The sequence below is a fragment of the Symphodus melops genome (assembly GCF_947650265.1).
Source record: "Symphodus melops genome assembly, chromosome: 8".
NCBI classification, from domain to species: domain Eukaryota; kingdom Metazoa; phylum Chordata; class Actinopteri; order Labriformes; family Labridae; genus Symphodus; species Symphodus melops.
In genome coordinates, this window is record NC_136698.1 from 22,236,721 (window position 1) to 22,262,325 (window position 25,605).

At 40.3% G+C, this 25,605-nt stretch overlaps 1 protein-coding gene across 1 annotated transcript in view; it reads left to right on the plus strand.

The window, feature by feature from the left end:
* The window catches only part of naaladl2 (N-acetylated alpha-linked acidic dipeptidase like 2), a 539,711-nt gene that overhangs the window by 357,339 nt on the left and 156,767 nt on the right, over window positions 1–25,605 (plus strand). Inside the window, exons 10-12 of the mRNA XM_079350063.1 lie at window positions 10,647–10,739; window positions 18,749–18,936; window positions 19,649–19,777. Of these exons, the coding sequence (XP_079206189.1) occupies window positions 10,647–10,739; window positions 18,749–18,936; window positions 19,649–19,777 (410 nt within the window). The remainder of the gene's footprint in view (window positions 1–10,646; window positions 10,740–18,748; window positions 18,937–19,648; window positions 19,778–25,605) is intronic.

Consider the following 25,605-nt stretch of genomic DNA (forward strand, 5'->3'; position numbering starts at 1 on the left):
CTCTGTTTTTCCCCCCAGAAATAAGTATTATTAAATCTAACTTCTTTTTTAAAATCTCTGTGTTTCTATATGCTATTTGAAATGATTTTCCACGTCCTCACTAAGATACAGCAACTTCCATTAAATGTGTTTGGCGCTCCGCTTCAAGAGTCCATATCGGGGACCATATCTTTTGACCCTATGTGCACATAACGCAAAAAAAACCAAAAAAAAACAGAGGCAGCTAAAGAGGTATGCAGAGATAACATTCAGTCTTTGCATTATGGATAGTTGTCCCTGTCGCCCTGCAGGCTGGTCAGTGACTCATGCAGAATATTGCTCTCACTCCATCACTCCTGGATCTCTTTGCACAAAATATTGTGAAAAAATCTCCCCCCCCCACCCAAAAAAAAAAAAAAAAAAAAAAAAAAAGAATTTATAGGAGTTTATATATATATAGACTTGCTCTCCCACCCTTGTTTTATTACATTCCCCTTTTTTTTAATGTGGATGCATGTCATCCCTGCTCTTGTTATTCTGTGCTGTTTAATTACCGAAACTATTTTTATTGCTGTACAATTTTGATTGCCTTGTAATTTGACTTGCTGCTCGCCTGTGCCTTGTGGTCAGGTCATCATAAATGAGATGCATTTGTTAATTAACCTGCAGTGAATGAGGTTAGAGGAGAGATGCTCTAACTGTATGAGATGTTCCTTCACATAAAAGAAGAAGGAACACAAAGATGGAGGGATTGGGTTTTCAACAATCCTCCTTGAAGGAAAAGAAGGACACTAGACTTGTTGAATTGGAGCAGGACATTAAGGACCCTAAGAGCAAAAATAACAATTGTGAAAAAAATAACACTTTGTAAAAACACAGCGACAAAAGAGGACGAGAATAATTACTTATAGCAAAGTCATTTCACTTATAGTGAAGGGAAAGCATAGCAGTTTGAGCAATCAAAAGAACATTCAAAAAATATATACGTTCAATTCCCTTTAAAGTTCCTCAACCATACATAATCAGTTGTATTGTCCAGGTATGTTTAATGCACAAGGAATTTAACTTTGATGGACTGTGCTCTCAAATGTAGACATTAAATATTAACAATTAGCTAAAACAAGTAATTAAAGACTAATATGTACAAGAATAAGACAATTGTGGTGAGCAGTGCAAAAGGATGATGAAGGAAACAAAGTAGTTATATTTTACAGGATTACGTCATAGTGTGCTTACAAGATCATTTGAATTAAATAGTATATGTAGATTCACAGTGACAGTTTAGTTCCAGGGTTAGTTCACAGCAGCAGGTCTCACACTCTTTGACTGTTTAGCGTTCATCAGATTGACAGCCCGGGGAAAGAAACTGTTCTTATGATGGGTTGTTTTGGCGTACAGTGATCTGTAATGCCTGCTGTAGGGGAGTTGTTTGAACAGTTTGTGTCTGGGGTGTGAGGGGTCTGCAGTGATGCTACCTGCCTGTTTCCTGACCCTGGACCAGTACAAGTCCTGGATGGGAGGAAGGTCAACACCGATGATCTTTTCTGCAGTTCTGATTGTCCGTTGATTGTCTGTGTCAGGCCAGTTTGGTTGCCGATCTAAACCAGACAGTGATAGAGGTGCACAGAACAGACTGAATGATAGAGGTGTAAACCATGATCAGCAGATCCTGGGGCCGGTGGAACTTCCTGAGCTTGCGCAGGAAGTACATCCTCTGCTATGCCTTCTTTCTGATTGTGTCTATGTGGGAGGTCCACTTCAGGTTCTGTGAGATTGTGGATCCCAGGAACTTGATTGAGTCCACAGTCGACACTGTGCTGTTCAGAATGGTGAGAAGGGGCTTTTCCTGAAGTCCACTGTCATCTCCACAGTCTTGAGTGGGTTCAGCTCCAGATGCACCAGAGAGCCAGCTGTTCCACCTCCCGTCTGTAGGCAGACTCGTCACCATCCTGGATAAGACCAATGATGGTGATTTCATCTGTGAACTTCAAGAGTTTCACAGAAGGGTCCCCTGAGGTGCAGTCATTCGTGTAGAGGGAGAAGAGCAGTCAGGAGAGAACACACCCCTGGGGGGCGGCAATGTTGATTGTTTAGTGAATAACGTTGAGTATCCCTTTACAATGGCACCTGACGGTGTTCAGGCAGCAAGTGAACATTTTATCTTTGGGATTAACATGTTGGATGCAGGAAAATGTGAGTATGTTAGTGACTCTGACAAAGGTTCACTTGCTCAATAAACCATCTGTTGGCAGTAAAGAGAAAGGACTTTCTTTAAAGTACAAAAAGTGGTTCTCAACTGGTGGGTTGGGAGCAAAAAGTGGGTCAGAGAGCTTCAGTGGGTTGTGAAAGTTTGTGTGGAAAATCATAGTATGGGTAAAAATGTTCTAGAAGTAATTTGTGTTTTGTTCCGTATCTTTGTCCTATCACATGTAGTACCATGAGGTCCAAAATTGAGAGAAAAAAATCAAATATGTGTGTCTTATTTGTCTTCAAGGGGTTGGTTTTGGGACCTGAGACTAGACCAGTTCAAAACCACTGTTACAAAGTATCACAGTACTTCCACTTTGAAACCGAGAGACAACTACAATAACTGTACATACATAAAAAGGCTGCTTGCCATAAACTTAAATGACATTGTTACGACCAGCCATAGCACAAAAGTGACCCTCTTCTTCCTCACTCCAAAAGATTAACCACAAAAACAACACATTTGCAGTCCACAATGCAATTCATTTTACAATAAACGGAAAACTAAACTTCAGGGAGAGAGCTGGCAAAATAACAAACCATATAACATACCTTATTTGGACCCAAACTACCTTCCATCTAATAAAGAAAATACAGGCATCTTGCCTAACTACCTTCAGGAGAAAATGTTAATCAAAGCAAAAGGGCTGACTCTTCCTTACAGAATTTGGACTGTACAACATAAACAATAATCCCCATTTGCAAACAATCAAGCTCTCTATTTCACAAAACGTCCCTAGTTGGAGGTGAGAAAAAAGCAGGAGATCTTTTTTTTTTAAAATCAGGCCTCCTCAGGTGTCCTCCAATCAGGACCAGCTTCCTTCCCCTCACAAGCCGGCGTGAACCATCTGCATTTCTCCAAAACACAACACCAAGACAGAAGCACAAACGAAACAAAGAACACAAGGTATACACAAAAAAAATACCTGAATGACTCCCAGTCATAACAAATTGTCTGTTTAGTATGTAAAACCAATCATTTTACTGGGGATGGGCTTCCAATCTCTATTGTTGCCATCATGTCATAGCTTTGATGACGTCATAAGTTTTGGTCTTCTTCCACAAAGAGGTGTTTGATCAGAAGTAACGGGGAGAGCAGTCTTGTCATATTGAGGTGTGAGGTGTAAAACTGTGTGTATAAGGGTGTTCTTATAGACATGCATAGTTAGCACATGTGAGTAAGAGAGAGATGAGATTAATATAATATTACAGGGTAATTCCTGCTTTCCAGAGCCCGATTCTCATATCTTAGCATCATCACTGCCATCATCTGATCCATCATTTTCTCATCTTATATTTAATTCACTCAAAGCTTCCTCTTACTCACCCCCTTCCCTTCTTCCTATCTCAGCAGTTTTTTGTTTTGTTTTTGAGAGGGGGCATGCAAGGTAGTCATCATTTCTTGCCAGCATGTTTCCTCATTGTGCATGTGTACGCTCTGTCCATTTCCATTTATCCGCCAATAAATCCAAGCAGCTGCTGGTTACTGACTGGAACACTGGTTTCTGCCGTTTCCCATGTTGCACAGATAACAGTCACACACACACACCTACACACACACACACACACACACACACACACATGCCCGTCACTGTCATGCACTCATGCTTCCTGTGTCAGTCACACTGGCAATCAATTTTGCACCTCAAAAAAGCAGTGGCCGAAGACACAAGTACAATTGATCCTTAAGTGCAGGGGGGCAAGACTGTGCCGGTGTGTTCATTGCTTGCCCTATTGTTTATAACTGCGGGTTTTAAGTACCTGGCTTCTCAGTTGTAGTTGAGAAGATTTCACTCGTTTTTGACTTTAAGGTTTTTCTTAGCCATTTGTGATGCTTTTTGCGACTTTGATGTGTGTACGATCACTTGAAAGCGGTCTCTGTTTGTCAGTAGATACCTTTCATCTGTCACAGGATCTGGATTGTCAGACAGAAGTCATTCCAGCTTTGGCAGATGTACTGTTTGCTTTTGATCTACACATTTTGAGTGTGCGTGTGCCCAGTCGTGTTCATCCCCATTCTCTGAAGACAGGCATCTGTGTAGAGCCAGCTTAATGTACACCACAAGGCTCTGCAAGGGAGGCCCCTTTTTGAAGTGTTTCAATTACATCAAATGTGCTCAAAAGAGGTAGAGAATGGGCTCGAGAAAGGGAGAGAGACTAAAGGGAAGTTAAAGAGGGAGCGAGCGAGAGAGTTGTAATCTGTCTCCAATCGATTGGCTGCCCCTCTGACCACTCTTGGGATCCTGCTATCATTTGTTTCCATCTGTCTGCCCCCTTTCATTTCGTTTCTCTCTTTGTAATACCTTCTCTCCTTATTTTTTCCCCTTTAATCCACATTCAATTAAGTCTGGCTGTATTGGCTGGCCATTGGTTAATTGCTTAGGGGCCCTCCATGGAAATCTTCAGACCTAAACGATCCTGCAAAATACCGTCTACCAACTGAGCCACAGCCGCCCGTGCCACACCGTATCCATATCCGCAGCAGGTCTCCGAGGTGAACAGTCTCAGCCATGTTAGATCAAGGGGGAAGGGACTCTACGCTGAGGAGCGGCAAAGGTTGAAACCTCACCAGCCCTTCTGTCTTTCCGTCTCTCTCTGACTCCTGTCACTCTCTTGCACAAACCAACACACAAATCCATTTTATAACAATCATTTTATAATCACTCTACTGTGAGAATATGATAGTCAACTGTGCCTAAATTCCTTCTTTGTCTTTTTTCTCATTTCGTTTTTCCAACACTTGCAATTCTGTCTCTCTCAGTCCCCCACTCAAAAGTGTACCATATTTCCCTAGCAATTACATTGCAAGGCCACAGAGGCGAGTGAAGCAGAACACTTTGAAATGGCTTTATAGAAAGGACTCCTAGGCATTTAATCACACTCCTATTGATCATTCACTTACTGCCTTTTCTTCTCAATTCTGCATTTAATTCCCTGCAGACGACGGGGCACAAAAGCTTCAGAATATGGACACAAGGTTATATATATATTATAGTTATGCTCTTTTCATTATGTGCCACTTATGGTTTCAATGTGCGGGGCCTGGGTGATTCATTTGGCTTGCTTTATTGCATGATGTGATTTAATTATGTGTGACTACATGTGGTGTTTCAAATTGACTGACACCCTCATCACTGACGTATGAGCCATACTCAGTAGATTGTAACGCTTTAAATGTAGAAATATTTAATAAGTCCACTATATCACAAGTTCACAACAATGCATGAAAGCAAAATACAATGTTCTCATCGTTGGATCTTTTTGAAGGGCCCTTGGGAATTGTATCATTTCGAACCTGAAATAAATACTCATCTCTGAGATGATGGCAAATTATGTTGTGCTGTTTCTACTATGTCATAATTACTTAATGATCATGCTACTGTTATATGACACCGACTGTATGTACACATCCTTATTCTCTGTATCTTTCTGCATTCAAGTTTCTTAACCAACAGGAGATTGTGGCTGGCTTCCAAAGAAACTCTACATGTGAAGTAAACTACAAGTTTCAGGGTTATGTGTTTCAGTGCTTGGGGTTAACAGCCTGATATTCTACAACAGGTTCTTCAATGGAGCACCATTAGCCTAATGGTTAGTGCAAGGCTCCCATGTAAAGAGACTTAAAGCTATACTTCACCCATTGAAATATGAATATGTAGTGAAATTGGGTCATATATGTTGTAGAAATGTGAAATATATATATACAGTATATATATTTTATTTGGTGCCTTCTTGACGGACAAAAAGCAGAAAATCTATTTTAAACTGATTTGAATAAAATACTGCAACGCCCAGAATGCACAGCGCCGCAGGCCACTCTCAGTGATCCCACTGAACACCAGAGCAAGCCTTCAGGCTACAAGCTATAAGCTAACTTGTTTACAGATCCAGTAAGATTTCTGAACGTACTTTGTTTATTTTTCTTTCGAAATGGTGAATTATTATTTTGTACCAGGTTGTTTAATCCGAACAAGAAAATTCTTTATGTGACACAATATGACGATTTTTGCATTGTATAAAGAAAACCTTCAGGCAAAGAAAAACATATTTTTCTTGTCTCAGGGCAAAATGAGGGCTGGATTCATTCAACACTACTACCATGTTTCAAATGATACAAAGCTTCATGCAAATGGTTGAAGTATCCCTTTAAGTCTTGGACGGCCCAGGTTTGAATTCCACCCTCTCTCTCTCTCTCTCTCTCTCTCTCTCTCTCTCTCTCTCTCTCTCTCTCTCCCTCTCTCCCTCTCTCCCTCTCTCTCTCTCTTTCTAAAAAAAACCAGAAAGGTTTCAACACTGATACAGAGCTGGCTAAACACTGAAGCTTCAGTCTCCAGGACGTGGCAACCTTTGCAAGCATCAACTCAAGGGAGAAGGACAGCTCTCTCCAGTGTTTTGAATTTTGCTGACACTACCCAATTCAAACACAACAAGTCAGAGTTGCATATCGCTCCTTTATTTATCTTTGTTGTCTTTGCAGACACAGATTGGCTCTTAAAGGAGAGGACATGTTTCTGAAAAGATTATGTCTAACCAGCATGCTGCTTCCAGAAAAAAAGGTCTCTTCTAAGGGAAATTGCTTAAACTCATGTGAGGATAAAGGCATAATGGTTACATGACAATTCCTTATAATCATGTGTTGAAGCTGCTTTGTAGCATTTCAATTCACTGCCTCACTTTTCTGATCTGAAGAGCATGAGGTAGAAAACTGTGATCACTTGGGAAATACTTTTTATGGTAAAATTGAAATATCTGCTTTCACATTTCATTTACAGGGTGAAAATCGGACACATGCTATAGCCCCTTTGAATATTTTCATAAGCTATACAAACGTAACGCAGTCACCTCTTACCTGTAGCAGCAGCCCTATCTATAAAACCCATTCATCATGATGGAGAATTACTCTGTGACAAATCTCTTGCTGCCCTCCGTGCGTGCGTCTGCAGATTGAATACACAAACGGGGCCACATGTTCCATCCCTGCTCTTTAGCCAAAGTCATTTGTGCCAGTGTCAAAAGTGATAAATGGGTTATGTGGCGCCTGTGAGAGAAAGCAGTGAATTTTTATAATGTATTAAAAAGGTGGCGAGGGGGCGAGAAGACAGGCGGGGAGGGAGGACAGGAGCGAGGCTGGAAAAGTGGGCTGTCATGCTGTAGTGCTGTGCTGTAGGCAGGGGACCTCTGTCACACACAGTTTGAGCTTGCTGCTTCACATCTTTACTGGCAACTCGGCTGCATTTCCCTCAGATATCCAGCCATCGTCCTCCCCAGAGCTCAAAGCCGTCCAGCAAGGCAGCAGAGCAGGCAGAAGCAATATCAAGTGACTGCTCTGTCAAGTACATATGGCAATGTACTGTGTGTTTGTGTGTGTGTCTGTGTGTGTGTCTGTGTGTCGGGTCTTGTTTCGCCATCATAGGGCTTCATTCACCAACTGTTCTTCAGACGAAATGTACACATTTGAGTGCCAATATGTCAGCTAAAAATATGTAACTGTACTTTTGTATTATTGTATTAATACAACCTAAATATGGTGAACCCTTATTTTAATGTTCGATCTTAGCAAACTTATTCACAACAATATAGTTTTGTATTTTTATTTTATTTTTCAGGGTCAATGCATATTGTAAAACATTTATGTAAATATGCCAGAGTTAGCCAAAAGGCAAATTTTCATCTGCTGTCCCTGGCCAGATCTTACAAAGGGCTCCCTGTCCTGCCTGCCCCGGCCATCTTGAGTGCGATCCTACCTTAACACAGATATTTACCTTAAAAATCTGTCACGTGTTCCATCATTGACAGCATCAGCTTTCAGGACAAATGTAAGTTTCCATCAAATAACATTAATTTAAGTGAGGAGGTTCCTGGTTCAAATCCCTGATGGACAGGAGCCTTTTTATGTGGAGTGTGCATGTTCTTGCATTGCATTGTGGGTTTTCTTCCTGCCAGAGACATGCTCTTTAGGTTAACTGACTCTGAAATTGTAGATGTGAATTCTGAGTGTGTCTGGTTGTCTGTCTCTTCATGTCAGCTCTGGGATTGACAGCCAAACGGTCCAAGGTGTACCCCCACCTCTTGCCCACTGACAGCTGGGATCTGTTCCAGTCCCCCTCCTGCAACCCCCATTAGGAAAAGCAGTATAGATAATGGAAGGATGGATATGGCCAGATAACAACTCCCAGAATGCACAGCACCACAGGCCACTCCCACTGAAGTAAAGTATTTAATGGTGCATTCACGTGGTGTCGGACACATCGGGAAAAAAAGAGTTTCGAAGTTGTAAAATGAACCACCTGCTCAAGTTGGCTGTTATTGTTAACACTCATCCATGTATTGCACATTAACTTTTTACTCACGTAACTTTTGTCAATTTGACAAAAAAATGTTGCTTACTTGGACCACCCAAGCAGCACATTGGGTGCAGACATTTTTTTACAACACATACGGACGTTTCCTCAATTTATACCGAGATTTCTTCTAGAAGGAACTGGCATCTTGGAAATTCCTGGCAGAAAATGGACTCTGTCTGTGTCCATAGGCAAACTGATTCGAGCAGGCCTTCAAAATCCTCTTCATCTATACCAGTTTGAAGATGAAAAGTATAAGTTTCGCCTTCCTCAGTTCTTATCAGCTAAGTTTTGATTCTGGCAGTGAGGTCCCGCCCACTGATCTGTAATAGGGCTGTAGCTTCAGTTGTCAAAATATGAGGAAACAGCAATGTAGTTTTACCCCTGCATACCTAAAGGATAGCCTTTTAATGATCCTTATCAGAAAACTAATAAAGACTTTTTCTCATGATTTGGTCTGTTTTAGTTTAGTATTTCAATTTTGATTTCTTATCTTATTTTATGAGACAAGAAATCATGACCATTCAAAAATATTACCAGGTTTTTAATGATACAAAACATACTGAAAATAGTTAAGTATCCCTTTAAGAACACATCATGAATCCCACATGTCTTTTTGGGAACTTGTCTTGAGAAGATGTGTGAATAAGGCCTATTGTTAGTGCCACATTGTACATTTAGTTTTAGTTTCACACTAAGTAATTTTATTAAACTTGTGGCATTATCTTTCAATTAAAAGGCTCCTGTATGAAAGTTAAAGGCAGGATTGGTAATTTTCGAAAACTAGCATGATTTTGAAAGTAGCATCCTCACCGTTCTCTGTATTCACCCGTCCCTTCCCCTCTGTGCGCTATCAAAAGCCGCGCCCCTCACTTACATGCACTAGCTCCATTGGTCCAGAAGCAGATTTCAGCTCTTGCTTTGAGTACGGGCTCATGCATGCATGGGGTAGAGTGGCTTGATTGGTTTATAACATGTGTACCGAGTTCCAACATTGGTCATAGTTTTTCAAAGTTTACATCTGTAGATAACAGATTTTTTTTGTTTCTTCTTCAGAGCACCTGAGTTACCATTTACTGTCAGGACCTAATGACAATTCAACCAAAATCATAGAAAGTCTATCTGGAGAAAATTATCTACCCTGCATTTAACGAGTGACCAGTGGAGTCGTGCAACGTTGGCACAGCTTGGGCTGTTGCAATGCCTTTCCCCGCAGGATGAGAGCTCAACTAGCGTGTTGTGGCTAGTGGGAGTGCAAACTCCACAAAGAGAAAACAGATGGTTCTAAACGTGCGACACAGTTGTACAGAAACTGCACATTGTAGACATGAACACAGGAAAAAAAAAAAAAAAAAATCACAAAGACAGACAACTGTTTTGTTTTGGGGGTTTTTTGGGGAAACCTTTCCAAAATAGACGTCTTTTATACTGGTGCAACTAACAGTATATTCAATATTTTACTGCTATCAACACTTGAGTCCTTTTATTTTTTCAGGCTAGTGAAAGAAGCAGGGCCTTAAATTGTGATGGGGTTTTACTTAAAATTTGCAGTATTTAAATATTTAGAGGATACCATGATAATGTTTTAAGTAGATAATCATACAAAATGTTTTGTTCTTCTTTTATCCCGATGATTTCAGGTTTTCTGTGTCTCTTGTCTTTAAAGGAAACTCAGACTCAGACTCAGAGTCAGACCATCAATCAGTCAGGGAACACGATAATTTAGATCTGTAACAGCCGACTGGCCACAAACATTTTGAATACCTTCTAAATGAGCATGCATAATCACCTGCTTAATCTAACGCATTTATCTTCTTTTTTTCCAAATTTATCTTCATTATTGTTTTAGGTTAAGGAGTTTGTAAACTGTTCTGAAGTTTGGCTTTAACATATAAGATGTTGCACATTTGACAAGAGACTGTGAGCCCTGCTGTTTCGCCTCTCGCTCTGGGCTCTCACTAACAAAACAAGAATTCAATCTTCGATCTTCCAACATAATGAGGAGGAACTTTGGCAAGAAATTTCCAAAATGTTCTTTGACTGCCCTTGACCTTAAACTGTATTTTCTCTTCTCCCCAGAACGAAAGAAGATTACCCTGACTGTCGGAAACCAGTTGTCCTACAAGAAAATCTACAATGTTGTGGGATACCTGAAAGGAAAGAAGAACCCAGGTTTGTAAACTGTTCTGAAGTTTGGATTCAAAGCAACATCGCATGTCACACCATCCAGAAGCTAATAATGGCTGACAGACATACACAGATCTTATAGGTTTAAAGACCAGTGCAGAGCTGGCTAAACACTGAAGCTTCATTACTTGTCAACCTGCGTGAGCATTGACTCGAGAGGAGGTTGCGGGGTAGACAGCTCTCTACAATGTTTTTAATGTAGACTGCAATACCCATTTTAAACACAAGGTGTCAGAGTTACATATTGCCCCTTTAATGTAAGAGTAGCTACAAGGGCTGGTGAAACTTATGTACTAAAGGGTTTCATTTAAAGTGTCATTCTGTAGATGATGCATTGAAATGATTCAGGTTTTCTTGGGATTTTTTCTCTTATCATTACCTTATATTTAGTCCTTTTCATTTTTTTGCATTGTTATCAATGACATGAAGAACATAGGTTGAAGTTAGTTAACACCTCAAAATGTGACACTGTTGGGGCGTCAGTATCCTAGTGGTTTGGTTCTCTGTTGGTGGCCAGGGTTTGAATCCGACCGGTGTCACCTCTCTACTCCCCCCACTCTCTCTCTCTCCCCGATTCAGTCAAAGGCACGTGCCAAAGGAATTGTTCTCAACCTGAAATTTCTTGCTCAAATTATTGCCTTCTGAATAGTATACAGATCATCATGGCAAACACCCTCTGTCTCAGCTGCCAGGTTGGATCAGTTTGTAGTGAATCATGTTGCTTGCCCACATCTTTGTCATTCACATGCAATTATTTTTCAAGGCTATTTGCCTTTGCCATTTAGTCTTCATTTGCACCGAATGGTGAAAGAAAAAGAGGCAGTATGGTAGACAGTGGGGGATTGTGTAAGGGCAGAGGCCTGAGTGGTCTAAACTGGCATACAGGCAGCAATCATGTAAATTTGTACACAACAATTTCTCCAGAAAAAAACAAACAAACTGAAACTTGATGAATATATCTCTCATAGACTCATCTTGTATTTAAATCTGATATTTTTCTGTATTCCATGGCACAGACATCTTTTACACTATGGCCCACATGTCTCACCCTCACTGGTTGCTCAGAATCAGCTCCATTACTCATTTTGTCCACAGCTTAGTCCAGTGTTTTTCAACCAGTGTGCCGCGCCACACTGACATTGTCAGGTGTGCCGTGGGAAATGGTCAAATTTCACCTAATTGGTCTAAAAAAGAAGTCGAGTGTCTGTGCTGTCAAGTGCCTGGCAGTTATCATGTAATACTCTTCCATATCAGTAGGTGGCAGCAGGTAGATAATTGCATTGTACTCCGAGACAAGAGAATTAGTGACGCATTGACGCGACAGGTGGCGGTGACGGTGACGTTATGGCTAGCGAGAATATACGGTAACAGTGATGGAGAAGTTTTTGGAAAAGAAAAAAGCTCACTCCGAACTGGACCCTGGACAAAATTCGGACCCAGATGAAGGCCCTAGTATAAGTGGAGGTCAAAAGAAAGCAAAGTCTGTGAGCTCGAGCAAAGTTTGGAGGCAATACAGCGAAAGCTATCTTTCATTTGGATTTACTTACACCGGGGATGCAACGGCACAAACTCTGCTGTGCTTGGTGTGTGGTGAAAAGCTATCCAACAGTGCTATGGTCCCAAGTAAGCTTAAACGCCATCTCCAAACGAAACACCCTTCACTTCAAAACAAGAATGTGGACTATTTTGTTCGCCTGCGTGAACACACGGAGAAACAGGCAACTTTCATGAGAAAAACCACAAAGGTAAATGAGAGAGCCCTTAAAGCGAGCTACCACGTTGCAGAACTTGTAGCTAAATCAAAAAAGTCCCACACTGTGGCAGAGACATTAATACTTCCAGCCTGCAAAGCCATTGTAAATGAGATGCTCGGACCTGAAAAGAAATAGCCAAAGTTCCTCTCTCAGATAACACAATATCCAGACGTATTGATGACATGTCTGCAGACATCGAAAGTGTGGTTTTGGAAAAGATCCGTATCAGTAAGAAATTTGCTTTGCAACTTGATGAGTCTACTGATATTAGTGGACATGCTCAACTCTTGGCCAATGTGCGTTTTGTGGATGGAGACGCAATCAGAGAAAACTTCTTCTTTTGCAAGGCATTGCCAGAAAGAACAACAGGAGAGGAACATTTTCGGGTCACATCAGAATATCTTGAAAAAGGAGGACTTAAGTGGGAAAACTGCACGAGTGTCTGCACTGATGGAGCGGCAGCTATGGTTGGGCGCACCAAGATGTTAACACTGCTGCATTGTGTGAGATAATAGTTAAACATTTGAAAACTTTTGAGGGGAAGATGTCATTTTATTTCTCTTCAGCCTTCACTGAATGCCTTGACTGGGTTAGGGACCCTTATAGCTCAGCATCAGTTGTTGGAAAGGACATGACTTTACAGGAGCAGGAGGACCTAAGTGAACTGAGACAAAATCGTGGTTTAAAGCTAAGCTTTGCAGATCTACCTTTGGACAGTTTTTGGTTGGCTACTGCCAAGGAGTTCCCTATTCTGGCAAACAACAAAAACTAAAAGCAGAGAGAGACTGAGAGCTGTTGAGGAAGAGCTTCGTGTGTGTCTTTCTTCAATTCCTGCCAGGATATCAACTTTGTGTTCATCCAAACAAGCCCAGGTTTCACACTGAGTGAGTAGAAATATTTTTATTTGTGTTTATTTGATACCAAATATACACAAGAATTACTTTATATTGTTAAAATGGGCTACATAGTTTCATTTTTTAAAAATTATCGACTGGTGGTGTGCCGCGAGATTTTTTCAATGAAAAAAGTGTTCCGTGGCTCAGAAAAGGTTGAAAAACACTGGCTTAGTCGGACAAGTAGATAGATGAGTGGCTAGCAAAACGAATATTAACAGCTCTACTGCTGTAGATACCTGTCATCATCAAGCTGATTCAAAGGTCTGAGTGAATTTTTTTAAAAAAAGCACCACTGATTACAATACATTTGCTTGTATTTGCTGTATATTGTGTGGACAAAAAAAAAAAGACTGAAGGCAAAACCTTTAATGACAAGAGATTTCGGGGGGTTTGACTCAGACCTTTAAACCCTTTTCTAGCCAATCCCCTCTTCCCATTTCCTCCTGTTTGAGAAAAAGGACAAAAAATGTTTTTGTTTGATGCATATAGTGAAGAAAATATCAAAAATGTTTCGCAATGCAAACAACTGGACAACAACTTCAACAACAATCTGTTGTTGCTACTTGTTCTACTGAATCCAACAACTTGTGACTTTTTTCGTGGGCCATTTAGTTAGTGTACAGCAGATTTATCTGAACATGTTTTTTATCCCCTCTATTGTTCAAACAAAGTCGCAAAACTGATAGAATGGATCCTTTTGTGAGTGGAATATACAGTAAGAGGCTGCCTAACGATTACAGTATGTTGCATGACACATTTACAGAAGCTTCACTCCTCATCAGAGCTGATGTGGGTTTATCTCCCACCTGAGAGAACTATTTAAGTCAGGTAACCTCAGATAAATTACACTTACCACACATTTTGGATGGTCTTTTATCATAGTTGGGGGGGGTTGCAGACAGAAATGTTAATGTTAGAAAAATATATGACCTTTAATACATTAAAATATATTGTTATATATCTTTATTGTAGCTTTCATATTTTTGTGCAGTGCACTCTTCTGTCGGGGGTTCTTTGTGTTTTGCTTTGTTTATTTTAAAGCAGAGCTTCTTTCATATTTCCTTTTCAGGACATGTATAAGGTGACAAGTCTCTGCAACATGAAGAGATTTTAATTATCAGTCAAAATGTAAACGATTTGGACAGTGATTTGCTGGTTCATATTTTAAACAGCACTTCTTTTTCTCTCGGCCTTCCCTGGTGTCCTCTGCAGTCCTAGTCATGTGTCAGCTCAGGTCATTTCCAAACACATTATGTCCCTTTAAAGTTTAAATAGCAACCCAGCCCCTTCTGCTGGGTTGTTTTTGCCCTTATCTCATTTTTTAATTGTTATTCAGCAGAGAGGAAAGCCTTTATCTTGTCCTTGGCTCACCTCCACATTTGTCCTCCTGCTCCAGCCTCCTCTCTCACCCTCTCCTCTACTCGTAGCAGTACATTGGTACTGTACCTGTCCTGCCCAGTCACTGGTGGAAAATTACCTCTCTGATTTACAATGTGATATTAGGCAGCCATAATGGGTCACTAAAGCGAATAATGTGGGCCACAAATCTTCAAAAGCAGTGACACTTTAACTGGTTGTTGGCGTTTGATCATATGTCTGTTCCGTGCTCATCCCTATACCTCAAGAGGATTCATACTCATGAACACTGTGGTGGTTTTAACTCTTACATGCCTCAAGAATCATCAGGATCATTGTCTGAAAATAATTAATTTACTGTATACATTTGAATATCAACATAATTAAACTTGGGACATTGTACGTTTTCATCATGTCATGATCTGTAAGTTTCACTTTAAGTAGCTTTCCTTACTTTTTTATAGATATTTTATATTTATTATGTTTGTGTTCCATTAAAGGGATCTTTCACCCGTTGAAACATGACTCTGTATTAATATTGGGTCTTATATATGTAATAGAAATGAAAAATAAGTTTTGGAAGTTGGTGTCTTCTTGAACGAGAAAAGGCAGAAAGTGTTGTTTTTTGTTGCTCATGTGGATGAAAGACGACAACTCCCAGAATTCACAGCAAGTATATATTATATTAAAATAAGTATTTATGGTGCATTTAGGTTGGATTTGAAAATTCACATGAAACACTTAATCAAGTCAAAACAACAACTCGAAAGAAAAAAATAATAAAAGAACTACTGTAGGTGCCCTTCTAAGGCCCCGTGTCCACCTGGCATTTTTTTCCTGGGCAGAAAAGCGCTGGCAGTGTGCTCGGGAGCGCTCGCATGAGCATGTGTGCAGAGAGAAAAGGCGCTAAACGTCAGCCCCGTCTCCATGACAACAGTTTGTTGACAACGGCCGCTGTATGAACGACACAGCACTCTTACTTTTTACTGCATGTTTTATTATATTTGAGATTGTTTTTTTCCCCTTTACTCTGAGCATTAATAAGAATATTCTTGCACTCTTACTTTGTCTGGATGAGAGGCTTCATAATGATGGCCCCGCTATCACAGCTCCGATCAGACACGGGGCGAGGAGGATGTGGGTATAATAAAACTGAAGTTGGAAGAACGACTTCCCAACTGGGAAACTTTGCACCTGAATGCCGCATTAATTACAGACATTTACTACAACACATACGGACGTTTCATCAACTGATTAAGAGATTTCTTCCAGAAGAAATTGGCATTTTGGGAAATTCCTGGCAGAAAAAAGGACTCTATATGTCTCTGTCTGTAGGTAAACAGTGAGAATACCGACGACACAAGTCAGCCCCAGCTTCTTCTTCGAGTCTTCGCCTGTCGGCAGAAGCCAGCTCGCCACTGTATTGCGGCTCGTAGAAATAGCCACAAACATCCAATTGGAGCACAAGACCTTTAAAATCCTCTTCATCCATTTCAGTTTGAATTGGAAAAATACTTTTTTTCACCATTCTCTGTCATGTTTGTGGTTTTGTTTCTGTATTTCATCTTGTTTTAGTTTTCATTCTTTCCTTAGTGTTTCTCTGTATGAATGATTCCTAATGTGGCTTACTTTATTCTTTAGTGTGTTTCCATGTATCCTCCTATGTTGCCTGTAAGTTTATGTTTATGTGTTACTTGTGTTTTAGGGTCCTAGTTTCGTGTTTCCTGTTTTATTTTGTAATATCTTGTTTAGGTTGTGTTTTACTTTGTAGTTGTCCTCAGTTTTCTGGTCTTGTGTTCTTTGCTCTCTGTGGTTCCCTTCTGTCTTGATGACCCTGATTGTCCTCACCTGTCTGATTCGTCTCACCTGTGTCTGATCACCCCATGTCTATTTAGTCTCTGTGTTCCTTCCCTCCTGTTGTCAGTTCATTTTTTGTTGTTTGTTGAGTGCCATGTGTAGTCAGTCTGTAGCCCATCGTTTGTTTCCTCTGCTTCCTGGATTTACTTTGGTTTTTTTCTCCGTGTGGATTTTGGATTATTGTTTGAGTGAGTTTGTTTTAAGCTTCTGTTTAAATAAATCAGCTCCTTTGTTTTACCTGAAATTGGGTCCTCCCCCCTGTTTTCTGCCCGTAACCCGTGGCATTCTCAGTTCTTATCAGCTTTCTCCACAGTCTGTTGGCATATCATCCAAGCAATATGGTGGATGTTAAGTTTCGATTCTGGAAGTGATCTTCCGCCTACTGATCTGTGATAGGTCTGTAGCTTTAATGGTTGTAAATAACGTTTCCCTCTAAGTTTGTGGATTTAGGCAGAAAATAAAACCATCATATCATAAAGCAGTCATTGAAACTGTAATTTTCAAACTGAGTTACAATATTTCAAACAAAAACCAACAATCTGTAAACCCAGTGACCAAAACTTACTACATTAAAAAAAACACAATTTAAAAAAGAACTTCTCCATCACTTATTGCACTGAACCTTTGTTGGACCGTTCATGATTTTGTCAGAGCTGAAGGGCAGCAATAACACCAGTAGCCTACATGTATATGTTTCTTATGAACTCTTCATTTAACTAAGTGTGTTAATCCCTTCTGAGTAGTAAAAAATACCCACCAACTGCGAACACAATTCTTTGTGAAGAAACAGCAAGTCTCACGTGACTGATTTCAAGCGCTTTACAGTAATAACAGCATATTATTGTACTGAGAGCAGCTCCTGGGCTAACTCGAACCCTGGAAGCCGCTCTCAGTGCAATAACACATTGTCAGATTCTTGGGCTAAGCTAGCAGGCTTCTCTAAGCACCTCTTTCCTCAAACAAAGTCATCAGCGCTCTGTGTTGGAGTGATGAGCTTTCCTCTGTTCTCCCCTTCGCCTGCAGGAAGCTGCTTTGTGCATCTGTACTTAACACTCTGTCTTTGTAGCAAATGTAAGGCGTACAAAGAAGCCTTGAGCAGCCTTGTGTGTGTGTGTGTGTGCGCTTTGTTGGAAATCCACACTTGAGTTTAATGTGTCAGTCCCACTGGGTTATTGCATCATGTACTTTCATTTAATAAATCTGTATTCAGTAATTTCTTTTGTAAATGAGTATTTGCAATTCATGGATGACCTGATTTAGTAAACATTTGACCTGCTTTTTAGTGTCTAGAGAAAAATATATAATTCCAACCATTTAACACTGAAGGAAAATAACGTGTAATTATAATTAGAAATACTTACACCTATAGAACTGGATAATTGTAGCCCTTGTGGATAGATTTGAGGTAATCAGGTCTGGGTTCAACATTGTCATTTTAGATATATTGTAAGTTCATTGTGTACTATAGCAGTATCATGATGTATCACATCCATCAATACAGTAGATGGAATTAATAGCATGAATTTAAGTTGTTTTCCTTGAAAAAACACAGCAAATGAATCAAATTATTCCACCGCAGTAGAAGAAACGATCCTTCAATTCTGCTTTAGTGATCTAGTCGCACGCACGCACACACGCACTACCCTAATCCTAGGCACCAAAATTTAAATTAGTATCTGTTGAGACTCTAGACAGCTTTATTGTATTTATTGTAAGGGAAGAAGACTTGGCCTGAAAGAAGAATATTAATATTACAATGAGGCCTACAGAGAAATGTTGCTCATCAAAAATGATGTTTTTCCCACCTTTTCACAAAACTAACGGTTATTTTAGGTTGGTGCAGTTTAAAGTTTTTGTCTTGTGATTGCTTTGTTGCTTTATTGTTATTAATATGTACAATTCCACTTGTTTAACATCTGGTCTGATGTTTTCAAGTGTCTCACAATATCAAATACCTTTAACTGCTTTAACAACAATGACAAACAACCTTCTGTCATGTTGGGCTGACCAGGACAACACATTTTGTTTTGTTGGTATCACTTCATTAAAGAAATGTTCGAAGTGTTTCGAACTAAAACATAGTTGCCATATTCCCCAGCATCAGAACTCATATATGTTCATTCATTTTCAGATCGCTATGTGCTGGTTGGCAGTCGTCATGACAGCGACCAGGGAGGTGGGCCTTCTGCTATCATGAATCAACTCATTGCTGCGCTGACAGATCAGACCAAACGAGGCTGGGTGCCAGACCGGACAACCGTGTTCTGCTCTTGGGGAGGCTCCGCCCTGGGGAACATCGGGTCCTTTGAGTGGGGAAAGGTCAGTAAGCACAAGAGCATCAGCTTTATCAAATGTCAGCTAAGGATGAAAAAGGTTGTGGATACTTGACCGATTCAACTAAGGCAAAACACATTTCTATAAAACCATAATTCAGTGCTGGCTATCATACAGGTAAAACACTTGTTTTTCTCTCTTCAGAAAATGTTCCCTCTTTCTGTAACATGTCACATGCCACTTCAAAAGCATGTTAGCATTTTGTCTGCTAAATGTCAAAAGATAAACGAGACTGACAGCCAGCATTTCTACAACACCTTGATTTAAAACATGGTGCACAAGGATGAAAAATATATCAAATAAATATTTACATCTTTTCAGAAAAAGAAAACGTAAACATTCTCATTTCACTTCTTACACCAGCTTAAACCCATTACAGTAAACTTGCCTGGACCCGAGTTTAAAGAAATCTGTAGTTCGTCTATATTTTTGTAAAAGGCAAGTGTCCATGAGTAAGTATTAATGAAAGAAAGAAGCCATCCATTGAAATCATCTGGTGTTCACTCTGTATTCTCCAAAGATAGGCCAATTCAGATGAGCAACCTGCCATAGCTTTGTTTTGGTTGAAAGGTCTCTTGGATCAAACATTTGTCTAGGGACTTGGGAGATTGATAATAGATATGGGAAGAGTTTGACAACAAAGATATGAATTGTTGTCAACAGAGTAATAAATGAGTAACAAGTCATTTCATTTCAGGATAACAGCGTTGTCCTGCAAAGCAGTGCTGTGGCCTACATCAGTCTGAATTCTCCTGTTAGAGGAACTGAAACTCTCAGAGCGACAGCTTCACCAACACTGCTGCAGCTCACTTCAGATATACAGAGGGTAAGTACCGCTGCGGCTACAAGCACTCCGATGTCAACATGCATTATGGCACAGGTTCAGAGGCAAGAATGCAACAGTATTTAGAGCAACCCACATGTAGAACAGATATCAAATGTTTGAGGAGTAAATACCTTGGATTAGTTGTAATTGGTTATTACATAAGAATACATGTTGACATGGTTACAAATGGGAATGTAGGGTGTTCAGAGCAGATTTTTAGATCATAACAATGCTCTGGCCAGACACCCATCCACTATCCCTCACCCAACCCCCAACTCTCCGCCTCCCCTCCTGTTCCACCAGCAGAGATCTGTAAGGCAGAGACAGCAAACAAACAAAACTCTGTTATGACATGCATGTCAGAGTTAAGTGATTTTGTAGTGAATAAATGAACGAGTGAATCTTATTTCGTGTCAGGTCATTTACATGAACCCTTCAAAATGGAACTGAAAATCAATCAAATGTTTCGAGATGTAATTTAGCCAACATTAGAACAGCAGCAATACCATAAAACAACTACAAATAACAACACTCCAAGAGGTTAGATTCAACCATTACCAACTCAAGGGACGACACACCAATACAAACAAAACAAAAAAAATCGACTTCATTTTAGTTCCCTGCTTTCAAACAGTTTACATAAGATCCAGTTCAAAACCAATACATCCCATCATGGAGTCTGAGATATTTCTCTGTTGATTCTTCTCGCCTCTGCTTTGAAGAAATATTTCATCCGGCATCTTTGCTGCCATGCAACACTGATGTGTTTTTGTTGCCTTGTACTCTTCGACTACGGAAGTTACAGGTCGCTGCAGCTTGCTGCCTGAACTGTACAGGTCAATAGAGAAGAAGCTTCTGAGGAGGCCTCGTCACCTCCTCAGGTCGGTGTTCACCTGCTTCTCCAGCCCCACAGCAAATGAGGATTGTACTTGTAGTCGCCAGAGCAATCTGGGAAGCACCCCATTGTTGTTATCCTCAGGCTTTATACTTGCCGGATAGCCCACTCTTCTTCAGAGATATCATCACTGTCTCAGCTTGAATGAGCATCTATTTCCCCACTCTGCTCACCGTTAAAGGTTCACCCTATTCCACTTGCCAAAGCTCACTGGCTGTCAGAATGATGTCCCCTCCGATCTGCAACGCATTTATTCTCAAACATCTTGTTATTCATTGGACTCGAAAACTTAATGTTTACTGAATTGTTGACATCAATCAAATCATGTCACCAGATAAAGTGAATCCCTCCCAAAGATAACGTATGTATGTATGTATGACTCCTTATTGGAACATGTTGTGCACCACCTTTTCACCAGGTTTTTTTTTTTTTTTTTTTTACAGCTATGGGGAATCAATCCTTTGACTTCTTCACCCTCTCCATGTTTCTAGTTTTGCTTCGCGTTCATGTTCTACTTCAGCTCCATGTTCTGTTCAGGCTCTTTACTTAGTTTCATTTATTTTTCTTCTCACTAGGATAGAGAGACATGATGGTTAATTTGATAACAAGAGAAACACGATCACAGAAGAAGAGGGGAGATACTGACTATTATGTAAGAGTGTCACCTAGTCTCTGAGAGGGGGAGGATAACTTTCTCTGTTTTCTAAAATATAACTTACTTCACTTTCACCCCAGCCCACTCTTCATATTCACACACAATCCTCATTGGCCATTTTACTGATTAACTAAAGCAGCTCTATGATTCAGTTCACAGACTCTCTTTATTCCAACCTGGGGGTGTTTTGCAGACATGTTCAACCCTCGCAGACATCTTCCTCCTGACTCCCACCATCTTTTGAAACTTTGAAAACTTCTGCCTTTAAAAAAAACACACCTCGTCGTCACTTTCTGTGATTTCCTTCCTCCACCTCCTCCTCCAACTCCTATTTTGTTCTTCCCCTTCTCCCTTAAGCACTACATCCTTCTCTCTCTCTCTCTCTCTCTGTCTCTCGCTATCTCCCCGCCTCTCACTATCACTTCTTAATCTCCTCTTTCATCAGCAACAAGCGCCGCGTCTCCCCACCCGCTCATTTTCCTCATTAAAATCTCCCTCTCACTCCTGCCTTCTCTATCTCCTCGGGGTATGTTACATAGCTTCTTTTTTTATTTTATTTGTGTCTTTAGGTTAGTCATCCATCCTGAGGGAAGATTCATGTTCCTGCCACTCATCCAGGCAGGTACAAGAGGTCATGAGCAGACAGAAAGTACAGTCCAGTGTCCCCTTATTCCCCCTGCTCTGTCATAAACTAATTAGCAGGAATGGTCCAGAATACCTGTGACATTCAACTGTAATGAATCTACAGACAGCCTCTGCCGAAGCCGCGTTAAAGAAGGAAGAAAAATGAGACAGAGCGAAGGTAACTTTTGAAGTTCTTTAATAAAATATCTTTCTCCGAAAAAAGGAAGACTCAGACAATGTGAGCTCATATCCGATCCTCTGCATCTGCTGCTTCTTTTTCCAGCTCCTCCATTCATTCTGTCAGCCTTCATGTTCGGCTTTTCTTGCCTGTGGCAGCAGCTCAAATCCTGTCTCCTTGAAGGAATATGGTTTACATAAACCTTCTGCTCAGACGTCATTCTTCTGGTCATGAATACCCAGGAGACACCAGCGCTGCTGTAAATAATGCTGTAGGAAAAGAGGACGTTAAGAGGAGCCTGTGTTCACAGTGCTCCCGTCTGATTGGCTTTCTCTTCGTTATAGGAGGACAGTTTCTCACTCCGCTTGACACTTTTTCAATTCAAATCTTGCTACCTAGAGCCTAATTGCCTATATATTACTTCATGTGCCAACTTCAATTGATGGTGCATGAATCCTGCCTGTAAATTTGAGTCTTCCGTTTAAATGCTGGTTCTTCCTCTGTGAAAGCAGATGCAGCAATTTGGTCCAAAGAAGATTGCTTTATTATCAAGTCCACATTGGCTTTGTTTAGGTTAAACAAGTCAAGTTATGCGATAGCAGAATGGAGTTATTGATGCAGTACAGCACTGATTATATTCTGCCTACGCCATCCATGTTTAACTCCAGCAAGACCTCCAGAAGCACAAATTGTCAGGACAGACAATGACCAGCCGATGTCCAAAGAGTCTCTGAATCTGTGCAGAGATGTACAGTGATATTCTGTAAAGATGTTTGATTTGGGGTTTGTCATAGTTGATAAATGTTTTGTTTTTGCTGTCAGAATTTACAAACCATTCACTTGCCTTAACTTGCAGAATGTGGGAGAATGTGGGCGGCAGAAGCTCAGTCTGTGAGAACTTCGGTTGGGAAACTGAGGGTTGCTCAGTTTCAAGTCGAGATGCGGACCATAATATGGAAGTTGGTCTGGTAGCTGGAGAGAAGCCTGAAACTCTAACTGCAAGAGGAAAATGTCAACCAATGAGCAGATCTGTAAAACTTTTCACAGAATAAATGATGGCCTATGGAATTGATTCTTTCAATTTGAAGTACAAATTGCTCAGAAAAACACACATGATATGTTTAAATAACTTCATACACAAAAAAATATCTAATTTCAATGGCTAGTTTAAACAGGTTAATTGCCTGCCATGGCTCAGTTTTTCTCCACCCCCACACACATAACACCATAGTAACTCCATCCATTTGTCTACATTATTTAACTTTCATTTATTTGTTATTGTAATTATTTACATTTTAGGATCATGTAGCCTATTAATCATTTTGGAATCACACAAAACATAGAACAATAGTTGCCAAATCTTCAGTTATGTACACATTCCCACTGATGTATTTTTAAACCTTGTCAAATCAACCACTTCTTGTACTCAGTAAACAGTTGATTATGAACATATTCATCAACTTGATCATGTAGTCAGATGTTTTTTGTACTAAAAGGAAACATTCGTATTCTTGTCTTGCATAATCTCCAAGTTTGACACTAACATTTCTTCTTTTAGTTCTGTGGCACTTTCTCTAAGGAGACTCACGCTGAAATGTATTCAAGTAGCTATCCTATGGTCCCTGGACTGTTGTCATACACTCACACACAAAAAGGACCAAATGCATCACTTTAACTTTGCAATTATACTGTATGAACCAAAGAATATTCCAGCCCCCTTTTTTTTTTTTTACTCCTGTTCTGGTTTATATCTAATTGTCCATTCTGTGGCAGCTGTATCTCTGAGACACTATATCGCCCTATTTATCATCTTAAAAGTCTCCGAGCTGCCCCAGGTATGCTCCCAACCTCCCAATATTTAGAAAGAGTTCTAAGCATATCGTTAATCATGTTTGCGCATCGGCCATTATACTTCCTACTTATCTTGCTTTGTTGGGACCTGTCTTCAAAATCGTGACGCTGCTGCACTGATAGTTTTGGAATGGGTGCTTGGGAACCAATTATACCACGACTAGATGTCTCTTTTGTACGGGATTTACTCAGTAAGAGGAGACAACAGGGGGGTAGGTAGGCAAAAAAAATAGGAAGGCAAGTAGATGAGAAACGAGGGCGGAAAGCAAGAGGCAAGGGAAGCTTAGTTGGCCAAAAGATCACAAAACAAATGGAGAGGAGCCTGTGCCTTAATTGGGTATTGTTCCAGAGATGTACGTGTGTCTGGTCCCCAGTCTGAGCGTGGGTGTTTTGCAGCAGGTACCTCCATTCGACAACAAATGGTCATCAGTGGACAGTGCATTGTTAGACTGAAAAAAGATCAGAGTGGCAAATTCGTCATCCGCCCTCTCCTCCAAGAAATTGTCATTGACCTGCGCAGCTGTGTCGACAAGCATACATAGACTTAATGTAATGGTGTTCTTAAAGTTTTGCCCGTTGCTGAGGAGGGATTTAATCCCCATGAGCTCTGTGTGGGGACTTTAGTTGTTTATAGTACATGCTACCATGTGTCCTGCGCTCCTCATTAGGCCTTAAATCATAGTGACGTGTTCCATACTGCCTCCATATGTTGTTGACATCATGCTCCAAGGATTAATTGTAACACTATTTCTCCAGTTATTTTCTCATTTGTGGAGATATAAGGATTAAACGGCACATAACTTGCTCACTGTTTGGTTATTTAACTCGTATAACCTTCAGAACAAGCACTGGTTTTCCACCTTGCATCTTTTTTTCAAATATAATATCTAGAGAATGCTGCAAAGACTGTATGGACTAGAAATGTGGGTGTTTAAAGTCTTTAATATTCAAAAGTCAGATATGGTCGTCAGCGTTTATCATTTATCAAGACAAACAGTACATATTGTTGACATGTGGGCTGTATGGTTTTGACAATTAGGAGTGCATGTCCATTAGAGAATGGTCTTGACAGTTACTGACTCGCGTACTATGAACGAGTGCTAGATACTGTTTTTTTTTTTTTTTGCAAAAAATAAACGTCAGACATGGACCTCTCAGCTGTCAGCTTGTCATCTGCTTTCATCACACTGCACGGCTGTAGGACAGCGGTCTTAAAGTCCCAGTTCTGCATAAAATGACAAGGGATGGTAAACAGGACTCCGTGGAGAGAGCATGTCAATGAGTCAGTAGTAAGAGCCACTTTGCCGTTTGTCACTATTTTGCTGGACTTTCCTCACACAACTTTTTTCTCTCCTTGTATGTGTTGTTCTGTGGGATGGTGGCTCGTATTTCGGCTCAACAAAAAATCCATCAGCTCGCAGAAGCCTTCTCCTTCCAGTAAAACATGACTTGAGCAAATCTCCAGTCACCATTTTTCTCATTTCCTCATTAATTCATCCGAACATGAGGCTAATCTGTTGGGGTGTTTATCTTTTGATATGTTACGCTTAGATTCTTTGGTAGCGTTTTCATTTTAAATAACTTTTCGGTTCACACTGGTCCTCGATTGCAGATCCATTTGTTAC